This window comes from Pelophylax lessonae (genome assembly GCF_965119305.1).
Source record: "Pelophylax lessonae genome assembly, chromosome: 2".
NCBI lineage: Eukaryota > Metazoa > Chordata > Amphibia > Anura > Ranidae > Pelophylax > Pelophylax lessonae.
Window position 1 is genome coordinate 547738020 of NC_138769.1, and position 12643 is coordinate 547750662.

The window sequence follows — 12643 nt, forward strand, 5'->3', positions numbered from 1 at the left end:
AACTGAAGCAGTTCTGCAAGGAAGAGTGGGCAAATATTGCAAAGTCTAGCAGTGCAAAGTTAGTATAGACTTATCCCAACATACTAAGGCATGGGTGTCCAACCTTTTGGCTTCTCTGGGCCACATTGAGTGTAGAGAAATTTTCTCGGGCCGCAAATAAAATATATACTATAGTTATGGTATATAAGTAATAAAACGCCCCCGCGCCCCCCCCCCCCCTCACCAGCACTAATTTAACACAAATAGAGGATGATCCCTTACAAGGCTGCCTACAGTTAGTTGGAAGCCGCTGTGTCCATGCCCCCGACCCAACTTCCTTCCTCCCCAGCAAAAAAAAAAACTATTTTCAGGAAGCAGTGGGCTGCATTGCCTGCAGTTCCGGGCCGCATGAGGCCCCCGGGCCGCAGGTTGGACGTGCCTGTACTAAGGGCTGTAATTAAAGCAAAAGGTGGTTCAACAAAATACTTACATAAGGGAGGTTGATCCTGTTTCCTACTCAGTGCTTCGGTTTTCAAATTTTTACATTTTTTTCTGACATGCTGATGTTATATTTTTGACTTGGATGTTATAAGTTCCCCCAGAAAAGTTGGATAAAACAAAAAACAGTGTCTGTCTTCATTTCGGGTTGCAAAACAACAAAACTTGATTATTTTAACCACCTAATGACCAGGCCATTTTTTGCGATGCGGCTCTGCGTTATTTTAACTGACAATTGTGCTCATGCGACGCTGTACCCAAATAAAATTGATGCCCTTTTTTCCCCACAAATAGAGCTTTTGATATTTGGTATTTTATATTATTTATATATATTTATATATATATATATATATATATTTATATTATTTATATATTTATATTTTATATTTGGTATTTTATGGTAATATATTGGTATTTTGGTATTTGATCACATCTGCGATTTTTATTTTTTGCGCTATAAACAAAAAAAGAGCGACATTTCTGAAAAGAAAATAAATATTTTTTTTTTAATTTCTGCTATAAAACATTCCCAATAAAAAAAAATTTTAAATCAAAATTTTTCATCATTTTAGGCCAATATGTATTCTGCTACATATTTTTGGTAAAAAAAATAAATAAATCCCAATAAGTGTATATTGATTGGTTTGCGCAAAAGTTATCGCTTTAAAAAGTTAAAAAAAGTTTAAAAAGTTATCATTTTTATTTATTTTTTACTAGTAATGGCGGCGGTCAGCGATTTTTAGCAGGACTGAGACATTGAAACAGGCAGATCGGACACTTAACTGACACTTTTGGGGGGACCAGTGACATTACTACAGTAATCAGTGCTAAAAATATGTACTGTTACTGTACTAATGACACTGGCAGGGAAGGGGTTAACACCAAGGGCTTTTATAGGTTTAAGTGTGTCTCTAGGGGATGCTTTCTAACTGGGGGGGGGGGGGGGGTTGGACTTGCTGAATGAACACAGAGACCTGTGTCCCTAAATAGAAGAAACACAGGAACCCAGTGTTCATCACTGATAGAACAGTGGTCTGCCGTGTTTACATCTGTCTTCATGGGGAGCAATAGCGGTCGCTGCTGATTGGCTCCCCCTATGGGCAATCGGCACGTGTGTGCGCCCCCACTAGCTGTCTAACGAAGTGACGTATAGATATGTCCTATCACAGGGCAGAGCCGACCTGCCACCGTAAAAGTACAGCGGCTGGTCGGCAAGTGGTTAAAGGGGGTGATTCTTTTCTATACCCACTGTATGTGCTCAAATTTCTGGTAGCCAAACCAACCCTTTTCTGAAGATGAATTATATGTGCTGTATGAAGAAACTGAAATGTCACCTATTCTGTTCTCAATTGAAATGGTCCAGAGATAGTAGGAAAGCTAAAGAGTATGGTAGGAATGGTTAGACGAGGGTGGGGATGGTGAGAATAGGATCGGAATGCTGAGAAGAGGGTGGAAATGGTGGGGATAGGGTGTGAATGCTAAGGAGAGGGTGGGTAGGCACAACTGGATAGCCTTGACTGTATGTAATCTGCTGTTTCATTGCAAGCTAAGGAAGTAAACATTGTTAACTAGTTATATTTAATGATTTCAACAGATCCTCATTTTGAAGCAATATCCTGCTTTTTCTTTAGACCAATGTTAAATGTGAGTTTATTCCAATCCTGAAAATATTTTGAAAAAAAAAAACTCTTAGGACTTGTTTACTTGAGTGGCACTGTGTACGATCCTCTGGAAAGCGTTCCACTGTCCATCACTTTTCAGAGGGTTGGTAGAACAGCAGCCATTTCCTTAATGCTCTTTTTTTTTTAGCCTTACTGGGATTTAAATATCTTGCCCCAATGTGGCCCCATTCACTTAATTAGGTTGCGTTTGGCAGCAATACCCAATGTTAAGCCTCAAACTGTTGTATACTGCTACAACCTTGCAGGTGTGTACTAACATGGCTCCTGGCCATGTCCACTTGAAGTTTGGTGGTAGGGTAGCGAAAACACTGGGTCATCAGCCCATTTTTACTGTCCTCCTGGCAGTCTGTGTAAACCAGCTCTCAAACCCTAATGCCTGGGATTCCTTCAATGCAGCTGGTGTGCATTGTTCCATCAAAAAAATTGAAATGTGTTTATTCTTCTTCAGTATTATGTTGTAAATAATCTGTATTTGTCTAGAGCTTTGGAGTTCCTGAATGTGGAAGGAAACAGCTTGCCAGCATTGCCTTGTGGGGCACTAAAACTAAAGCTTAAGCAGCTACGTGTAGGCAACAATCGAATGCACCCCCTGTTCTGGAGAGAGAACACCCACATCCAACCACAACGCCTAATTGACATAGCTGCCATGGCTTTTGCCAAAAACAACATGTTTCGCTACTTTGCAGACATTCCCAGTGAAGGCAAAAAAATACTGCTCAAGTAAGTGATGTGCAGGCTAGAATTTGTTGATGTTAAATCGAATGATGCAGGATATTGTTTTTATCAACAGGCCTTTTAGAATTGTGCTGCACAGGTAATAATTATTTCTTTAATGTACATCAGGGGACACAGATCATCTTCATATCCTTGAGAATAGGGTTATGCTACCTTTAGTTGATTGGACACTGGTAAAAAAGAGACAGGCAATACCCTCCTAGGAATAACCCCTCCCCATTAGCAGGGCTTTCGGTTTTTTTCTGCTTCATGGTCTATTTGACATCAGGCTTCAGTAGCTCAAATTTGTAAAGCTGCTACCTGGTCTTTCGGTTCATACTTTTACAAAGGTTTACTAAGTGGATGTTAGAGCCACTGAGAATGCTACCTTTGGTTAGCGTGCTTTGTGGGCTGCTGCCCAAGGTACTAACCTGTTCTGGTTTAGTTGTTTTGCGCCAGTTGGCTTGTTGCCATATTGCCCTCCTTTTTTATACATTGCTTTAGGACATCCTTATCATCCATTCACCTGAAGTTGGCAGCATAACCCTATTGTCATGGCTATGAATATGCTCTGTGTCCCATGAGGTGCTTCAAGAAAAGGATAAAAGGTAAACTAAAAATCCAATGTTTTGCTTTGGTGGACTTCTTCTAAACAATAAGCTACAGTCTTGCAGTACCATTGTGTACTTTTGTTACACACAGCTTTTAATCCTAATTAGACTTGAGTGCAATAAATGGTGTAAATAAATTATCAGGCAGTTCTCTATTTTATACAGCTTATGAGAAGTTTGTCCCCCAACAGTTCCCTATACCCACTTCTCAGGCAGGTTTATTAAAAGCCACATTTATGCAAATATGACGAGCAAATAGCCATAAGTCTGAATTTACTGGTAATTGTGCTGACTTCAGTCATCTGAAATCCGATTGGTTGCTATGGATTTCTCTGCATTGCACAACCTCATGCTTCTGTTGCTCAGCTTGAAAAGGAAAGTGTAGACTTTATTTTTGTTTTGGATAGAGCACAAAGGGTAAGAGGCGGTTCACACTGGGGCGACTTGTCAGGCGACCTGGTCGCCTGACAAGTCGCCGTGGGTCGCCTGCCATAGATTAGCACAGGACCCGTTCTAATAGGAGCGACACAAGTTGCTCCGACTTAGAAAAAGGGTCCTGAGCTTCTTTGGGGCGACCTGGAGCGACCTGCATTGACTTCATTGATATGAAGTCCGTGCAGGTCTCTCCGAGGTCGCGGTGCGCGCTGTGCACCGCGACTATACAGGTCGCCCCGGCAAGTCGGGTCGCTGCAATGTGAACCGGCTCTAAAACTTCAGTCAGTTTTTTTATTTATAGCCACAATTGTTTTTTTAGTTTTGGTTAGAGTACGGCAGGGTTAAAAACCCTAGCAGAGTGTCCTGCTAGGGAGATTTTCCTTTACCTTCTGTCTTTGTGTGAAAAGTGAGAAGAAATCTCCCAAAAGTTTCACCTTTGGATGGTTTTCCTTCACCTTTTTCTCTCTCAAGAACTTTTACATTTAGAATTCACTTTTTACTTTTCGCCTGGTAACAGTAGTCGCTAGGACAAATCGAGGGGAACTAATCCCCCCTGGGGGATGCAGACTGCAATAGAATGCTTGCAAACCTAAAAAAAAGTTCTAACTTACACTTTAATGCTATTTGTTACTGCTTTGAGCTGATTTTAGTGTTTTGTCATCAAGACAGAATGAGAGAGAAAACCCCTCCAACAATAACCACTTGAAGAACAGGACTTTTTCTTACATTTGTTGCTTACAAGTTAAAATCAGTATTTTTTGCTAGAAAATTACTTTGAACCCCTTAGACATTTAATATATATATATATATTATAGCAGAGACCCTAGAGAATGAAATGTTGGTCATTGCAATATTTTATGTCACACTGTATTCCTGCAGCAATTAGACGCAATTTTCTCTATCGTTCATTGACGGACGCAGTGCTCTCTGATTCATATCAGTAGGGTTATATTGCCCCCTACAGGAGTAGGACACTAGGCAGAAAAAAGTTCTGGCTACGCCTATGGGCAGTCCCGAAGGGTACACCCTCTCTCTTCCTGCATAGGATGTCAGTTTTAATCTGCCTAGTCAGGAGTAAGGACCTAGTTCCTTGCTGGGATCTTTGGTCCTGGCATGGAAGTAATTTTTTTATGTCGATTTTTTTTAGCTAGTCTTTTTCTCCAGAATGTTTTTCCTATGAGATCTTCAAGCAATTATGCCGGGCTGGGCAACAGACTGGACCCCCATATCCAGTGGTCACCCCAGTCTGGCCAGTAGGCGCGTGCAGGCCTTAGCTCCGCGCTGGGTCAGCCACGACATAGTCCCACTGGACAAAAACTGGCCCAGCAAATTAAACGTCTCGCCAGGACGCACACGACAGGGTGTAGGCTTATGTCGCAGCGTTCCTATTTGGCCGACAGCCCCCCTACTCCGGTGACGTGGGGTCCTGTCACGAGATTGCGCCCGCCTGTGTTCCCGGTATGGTGAGTAAACGCCCCCCCCCCCCCTTCCCTGGGGTGGACACGGCCCTCTCTCTGGGATGGTCAGACCCTCACACTCCTGGGTTTCCCTTTGTCCTGTTGTGACCCCCCCTCCTTAGCCCCCCTACCCCCAACCCTACCCCCCTCCTGTGTGGGGGACTGTTTTGGGCCTAGTTGAGTCTGGGGCCTGGTGTGCAGGCTGCATGGGGGGCCGGGAGGTGCGCCGTTCGCGGCGCTCGGTCGATGGTGCAGGGGGGGCCTCGGTCGGGCCCTCCAGAGCTGGATGAGGTAGTGGGGCTGGTGGGGGGGTCTCCCTGGGGGGTCCTATTGCCGCACTGTCCGCGCTTGGCCGCCATTTTGTTGTAGCCTTGTCTGCAGTTATGGCGGCGGCAATCTTGGGGGGGTGGTTTTCGCCCATTTTGCGGTAAATTTCTGTTGTAAAGGCCGGTGGGAGTGCCTGGAGGCATTCTTTTTCTGTAAGGAACCCTCCCTTCATCCCGGGCTGCTTTCCTGGCTCACTATTTTATCTGAGCCACCGCTGGGACCGATTGCTATCGGGGGACAGTGAGTTACTGAGGGTAGTCTTTCTCTTTGGGGGGGTTAGTTGGTGCATGCCTGACCTTCGGGGAGGGGGGGCGGTGTAGCGCTGTGGGGCCGCTTCATTTAAAAAAAATTTAATTTTTGTAATTTTTGTGCAACTTTTGCTGGCGGGTTTCTCAGGTTCCGTATGGACCCTGCAGGCCATGTATCCCCACCTGACCCCCTCACGGAGGCCTCAGGGCCTTCCAGATCTCCACTGCCTCCTCTGCTGTCTCGGATTCTGAGTCTGACTCTGCCGCCGCAGACGTGGGCTTCCTGGCGGGTCTGGTACCTTGCGCCCGGTCTCCTCGGGTGATGAGGACGACATTTCATCTCCCCTTCCACGCATGATACAGGCGTTGGTGGCTGCACTGGTTGTTTTCGGTGCATGACATCCTGCGATTTGGAGGACGCAGTGGCGGCTGCACCTGGGGCGCAGGTAGCGCCTTGCACTCACATGTCATCCGGAGCGGCTTGTTTTGCTAGCAGGCTCATGTAGGATGGGACTGTCTGATACGTTCCCCTGGGGTGTCTAAGCACCTGCTAGACGTTACCCTTTTGTGGAGTCTCTGGTACTGTGGACTGTACGGTCTCTAGGGTGTATTGGCCTACCGTTGTTCCGGTGGGAGAATCCACGTCCTTTAAGGACTTGGAGGAAATAGCATGGCATGGGCTGTGGCTCGCGATCTGTACTCCCTGGCGGGTCTGCACTGGACACAGTGTTCATGATTGCCCCTGCCGCATGGACTCTGCCTGATGGGTGGAGTTCCAACACCGTGTCCTGGTGAGGGGCAATTCCCTCCTGCCCTGGGGGAGCTGTTGGACCAGCTGGCTCAGGGGCTGCGATTTGTTTGCGATGCCACGCTGGACTCCTTTTCTTGGGTGGTTATCCAGCGTATACTTGACTGAAGTGTTGGTCTGCGGATCAAACTTCTAGGAAGACCTTAACGGATCTCTACAGGCTACCAAGGGTAAGGGCCTTAGTTGCGGACGAGGTCCCTCCCTTTTTGGCTCACCACAGTTTCTTCGTCCATCGGGGACAGTCAATGTGTCAAAGTCCTTCAAGACTTCCTCTGGTGGTTTCCAAACGACCCTAGTCTGGACATGAGATCGTTTTTCTTCCCTGACCTGTGGATGAGGCCTACTCGGTCTGAAGGTGCGTCCTCACCCACCTATGGGTGGGGGGTCTTCCTTGCTGGTTCTTGGACCTACGGCTGGCCTGGATCCCAGGCAGCTGGGTTCAGGGGGTCATGCGGTCCACTTGCAAGATCGGGTTTCGATCTGTTTGTTCCTGTGAGTTTTTTCTCTTTCAATGTATGGCTGTCCCCGGATCGCTTGAGGCGCTCTGTGGGGCAGTTAAGGGTCTGGTTCAACAAGTTGGACCTTCTGGCCTTGATGGTTCCGTGCGGATCAGACATTCAAGGCGTTGTTGGTTCGCACAAGGGTGACCTCCCTGCATCAGGGGGATTCCTGGCCTCCATAGACATCAAGTTGCCTACCTTCACATTCCGTTGTATTCAGGACACCACCAGGTTCTCCGTTTTTACCGTGGGGAAGGATCTCTATCGGTTTGTGGCGTTTCCCTTGCTCTCGCCTCTGCTACTCGGGTCTTCACAATGGTGTTGGCTCTGATCCTGGCACTGTTATGGCGGCAGGGCGTATCGGTCCGGGGTTCCTGGCCGATCTGCTTCTCTGTGTGGAGTCCCCAGCGGTGCTGACAAAGGAATTTGGAAGTCACCACGAGAACTCCGGGGGAGTTCAGGTAGGTTCTGAACCTTCTGAAGTCATCCCTGGTTCCTTCCATGAGACTGGACTATCTGGGCCTGACTTTGGACTCTCCCTCAGTCAGGGTGTTTTCTCCCTCCAGGGAAAACACTCTTGGAACTTCAGACTGCGGTTCAACTGTTACTGTCCCGCACATGGTCGTCCCTTCGGACCTGCATGCGAGTTCTGGGACTGATGGTGCCGTCTTTCGAGACGGTCCCTTTCGCTCAATCCCTCTTGGGGTTCCCTAGAGGGCGATCCCTCTCGAATGGGACTAGAATCCAAACTCTCTGGACTTTCGGGTCCAGCTGAGCTGGCTGACCAGGGAGTCTTGTTCTGGAATCCTTCCTCCCCTTTTTCCGGAATAATTATCACCGCGGATGCAAGCCTGTCCGGGTGGGGAGGAGTCCTTGGCAGTTTCTCTGCTTCGGGAGTATGGTCCCTGGATGATCCAGGTTACCGATCCATGTCCTGGGGCTGAGAGCAATCCGGCTTTGCCTGGTTCACTGGATCGGGCTCCTGCAGCTGCCTGGTGCACGTTCAGTCGACTACGCCACAACCCTGGCTTATGTCATTCTTCAAGGGTGTCCTTGCGGCCTTGAAAGTGTCAATTCTTCAATTGGCAGTGCGCCTTGTTCCAGTTCTTCCGCTGTTCCCTTTCCAGGTGTGGAAACCTTGGCGGGCGGATTGCCTCAGTCGACAGGCCTTGGATGCAGGGGAATGGTCCCTTCATCTGGAGGTGTTTCAGCAGTTGTGCCTTTGTTGGGGGCACTCCAGACCTGGACCTGTTGGCGTCACATCTACGGGAGAGTGCTGCGGTTTGTGGCACACTCCCGGGACCCTCTGGCGGGATGCAGTGGTGGCACCATGGGTTCTGTCATGGGCGAGACCATTCGCTAAGTTCAACTTGAAGGATGCCGTGGAGTTTAGCATGGTCACCTGTGCACGGCTGCGGCTGGCATGGTCGTGTGTGCGTCCTCACGGATGGGCCAAGGTCAGTATTGGCTGCGGTCTGCCTTTCCTCCTCCCAGGTTGCTGCCAAGAATTTTTCGCAGGATCGAGGCAGAAGGGATTCAGGTCTTTCTTGTGGCTCTGGACTGGCCTTCGCCGAGCTTGGTACGCCGGCCTGGTCAGGCTAGCCGCGGACGCTCCTTGGAGAATTCCTCTCGGGGAAGAGTTATTGTCTCCAGGGCCCATCTCCCGTCCGACTTTCCCGTCCGCCAGGTGCTGAAGGATGGGGGTTTGGCTGCTTCAGTGGTTCCCACCCTGCTTGAAGTGTGGGAAGCGGCTTCTAGGGTGATTTTTGTTCATCATACAAGGCAGTCGTATATTGAGTGGGCTCCCCCTCGCTCTTACTCGGTGGCCCGGATCTTGGCTTCCTTCATCGGGGAGTTGAGTACTGTCAAGGGTCAGGTTTTGGCTTTGGCATATTTCTGTCAAAGGCCGTTGGCCACCTGTGCCCTGGTGCGTGACTTCTTCCAGGGGGTGCGACACTTGGTACTTCCGGTGCGACCTCTGTCACCAATTGGGGACCTTGCTTTGGTGCAGTCAGGTTCTTTAAGAACCTCTGTTGCGAGTATTCGGGGGTATCCCCTGCCTACCTTATTACAGAAAGTGGACTTCTGGGTTGCTGTCACTCTGCACGCAGGTGTCGGCACTGGCGACGTTGTCCTTTCGTTCTCCCTATATGTTGATCATGGGGCCAGGTGGTACTTCGTCTGGATCCGTCCTTTCCTCCGAAGGTGGTTCCTGGTGTTCACTTGTAGGGGGACATTGTATTCCCATCTTTTGCCATGAGCCCTCACATCCTAAGGAATGTGCATTGCTTACTCTGTTTAGAGCATGGGAGTTCAAGGTGTACTTGGCAACTACTTAGTCTTTTCGTAAGTCAGGCTCACTCTCTGTAATTACGGATTGGCCGTGAACGGGACTGCCTGCGTCTGCTGCGCAGATGATGGTGCAGGTTTATTCATTTGAGGTTCAGGTCCTACCTTTCCCTGTTTCGACGCGTTCTATTCGGGTGCCTAGTGCTTCCTGGGCTTTTCGCCTTGTAGGCATCTGTGCTCGGTTTCGAGACGGCTACCTGGTAGTCTGTTCACACCTTTGCCAAATATTATAAGGTGAATGTGCTGGCATCTACAGATGCCTCTTTTGGCCGCAAAGTTTTTTTGCTGGCTGCTGTCTGGAGTTCTTCTGGCCTTCCTTGAGGGTGTTTACTGTTTGTTTCAGGTGGGTCTCATCTTTTGTTCTGCTGAGTCCTATGTTGCCCGGTTGGCTATGTTTAGCCTTGGGGACTTGTTCTTTTCTGCTGTTCCCACCTCTCATTTAATGGCACTGCTTTGGGACGTCCCTACTGATATGAATCAGAGATCACTGCGTCCGTCAATGAACGATAAGAGAAAAGGATTTTACGGTAAGTCAAAAATCCAGTTTTCTCTAAGTTCATTGATGGACGCAGTACCCGCCCCTCTATCTTTGAGTTGGGTTGGTGTTACTTTTCTGACACTGCTTTGATACAAAACTGACATCCTATCCAGGAAGAGAGAGGGTGTACCCTTCGGGACTGCCCATAGGTGTAGCCAGAACTTTTTTCTGCCTAGTGTCCTACTCGTGTAGGGGGCAGTATAACCCTACTGATATGAATCAGAGAGCACTGCGTCCGTCAATGAACTTAAGAGAAAAGGATTTTACGGAAAGTCAAAAATCCATTTTTTTTAGAGAAAAATACACTTTAATGAAATAAAAAAATAAAAAAACAGTTAACTTGTATAATGTGAAAGATGATGTTATGCCGAGTAAATAGATACCTAACATGTCATGCTTTAAAATTGCACACGCGTGGAATGGCGACAAACTACATTACATAAAAATCTCCCTGGGCAATGCTTTTTAATGGTTACGTGTTTTAATGGTTACCTGTTTAGTGTTACAGAGGAGGTCTTGCACTAGAATTGTTGCTCTTGCTCTAACGATCGCAGCGATATCTCACATGTGGTTTGAACACTATTTATATTTGTGGGCATGACTTACGTATGCATTCACTTCTGCATGCGAGAACAAGCTGATGGGGAGCTTACATTTTTTTTTTTTTTAACACCGTCCCTTTAAAATGTTTTGTTTTTATTTTTTTTATCATGATTATTGCTGTCACATGAAATGTAAATATCCCTTCTGACAGTAGTAGTCAGTGACAGGTACTCTTTATGGAGGAGTCTGGGGTCTATAAGACGCCAAACCCCTCCTCTGCACTTGAAAGTATTCAAAAGGCCAAGATCTGCATTTTTTAATACTTTTCATTTTTTAAACCTGGCGCATTGGCTGCTAAGTAAACTGGGAGTAATGTCATGATGTCCCTTCTAGGTTACTACATCGAGACCCGGTGAAAGCTGATCCCATTTCATTTAGTTTTGGATAAAGCGGTGAATGGGGATTTGCCCTTCTGGTTCTTCTACCTGTTAAGGATCCCAGCAAGGATTTCTCCCTCCTTACTAAACTTCTGTGACAGCAAGAATTGACCATCCAGATTTCTTATTCTGGGCCCAATTCTCCTTATATTTCTATAGAGAATGGAGCTTGCATCACATGAATACTAATGTAATGTGGTAGTGTAATTGTCCTCCTAGCGGTGTTAGCGGTGTTTGAATATGTGGGAAATACGCTCCAGAATGCAGAACCCCGCAAGCCATCGCGTTACTGGTGTTCAGGCGGAGTGGTCCACATGCTATCCAAAACTTTGAAGTTCTACTTGAAAGGAACTCTATCAAAAAAAAATGTCCGCAAACGAAGAGTGTCCAGAAGTGATGTTTAGTTTTCTCAGTAGACTTCAGTGAAAGGTATCTATCTCTTCAAGTGAGTGGTATGGAGAGGTAATTATTTACTCTCACTTTTTTTTGCAGGTAGAGCTTTTTTTTTCCTGATCAGGTCACTGCCATAATGGCCTGTAAAAGGGGGGGGGGGGGGCATTTGTGCACAAACCTCTGCACTGGAAAAACCTGCTGTCTTTCCAACTGACTGAGCCAGTGTACAGATACTCTGAAGTATTACTGAGTTATGTTATCCTTCTTTTCTTTTTCACTTAGGGTTAAAGTATGCGATTGTTGCAGGGGAGCCCTGTCAGGAGAAGGCCTTCGCTTTATTCGACCTTGTGAAAAAATCTTTGGGATCCGTCAGCTTCCATTCATGTTTCATGCCTGCTCACCATCTTGTTACAGAAGCTTCATGAGCCAGACAGAATCTCTCACTAAGCATCTCTACGAAAGCTAATATTTATTATATTGGTATTTTAAGTACTGGTTTTTGGAGAAAAACAAAAGTCCTGGCATATCAAGCAGTGGCCTACTTCTTCACTATAATACTAATAATAAACCATACCTAAGTGCAAATGATGTATATAAACTGTGGGGGATATTCCTGAATTAGGAAAATAGGGCTTACTACTTCTGGACTGGGCCTTTTTCTGATACTTGTGGTTTACAAGTTAAAATCAGTTTCTTTTGCTAGAAAATTACTTAGAACCCCCAAACATTATATATATTTTTTAGCAGAGACCCTAGAGAATAAAATGGACATTGTTGCAATATTTTTTATCACACCGTGTTTGCGCAGAGATCTTACAAACGCAATTGTTTTGGAAAAAATACACTTTTTTTTAATAAAAAAAATAAGAAAACAGTAAAGTCAGCCCAATTTTTTTCTATAATGTGAAAGATAATGTTACGCTGAGTAAATAGGTACCCAACATGTCATGCTTCAAAATTGCGCACACTCGTGGAATGGTGACAAACAACCCCGATCGCTCCCCGCTGAGAGAGGACGGTCAGCTGTTGTAATCACAACTGACCATCCTCTCTGAAATAGTCACAGAGCGCCTGTGATCCTTGCAATATAGGATCACAGGTCTCTATGGTCATTTCACAAGCCC

General features: G+C 46.5%; 1 protein-coding gene across 1 annotated transcript in view; it reads left to right on the forward strand.

The window, feature by feature from the left end:
* Positions 1-12152, forward strand: part of LRRC63 (leucine rich repeat containing 63) — a 117767-nt gene extending 105615 nt beyond the window's left edge. Inside the window, exons 11-12 of the mRNA XM_082246813.1 lie at positions 2640-2879; positions 11802-12152. Coding sequence (XP_082102939.1) covers positions 2640-2879; positions 11802-11985 — 424 coding nt within the window. The 3' untranslated portion in view covers positions 11986-12152. The remainder of the gene's footprint in view (positions 1-2639; positions 2880-11801) is intronic.
* Positions 12153-12643: the final 491 nt, after the last annotated feature.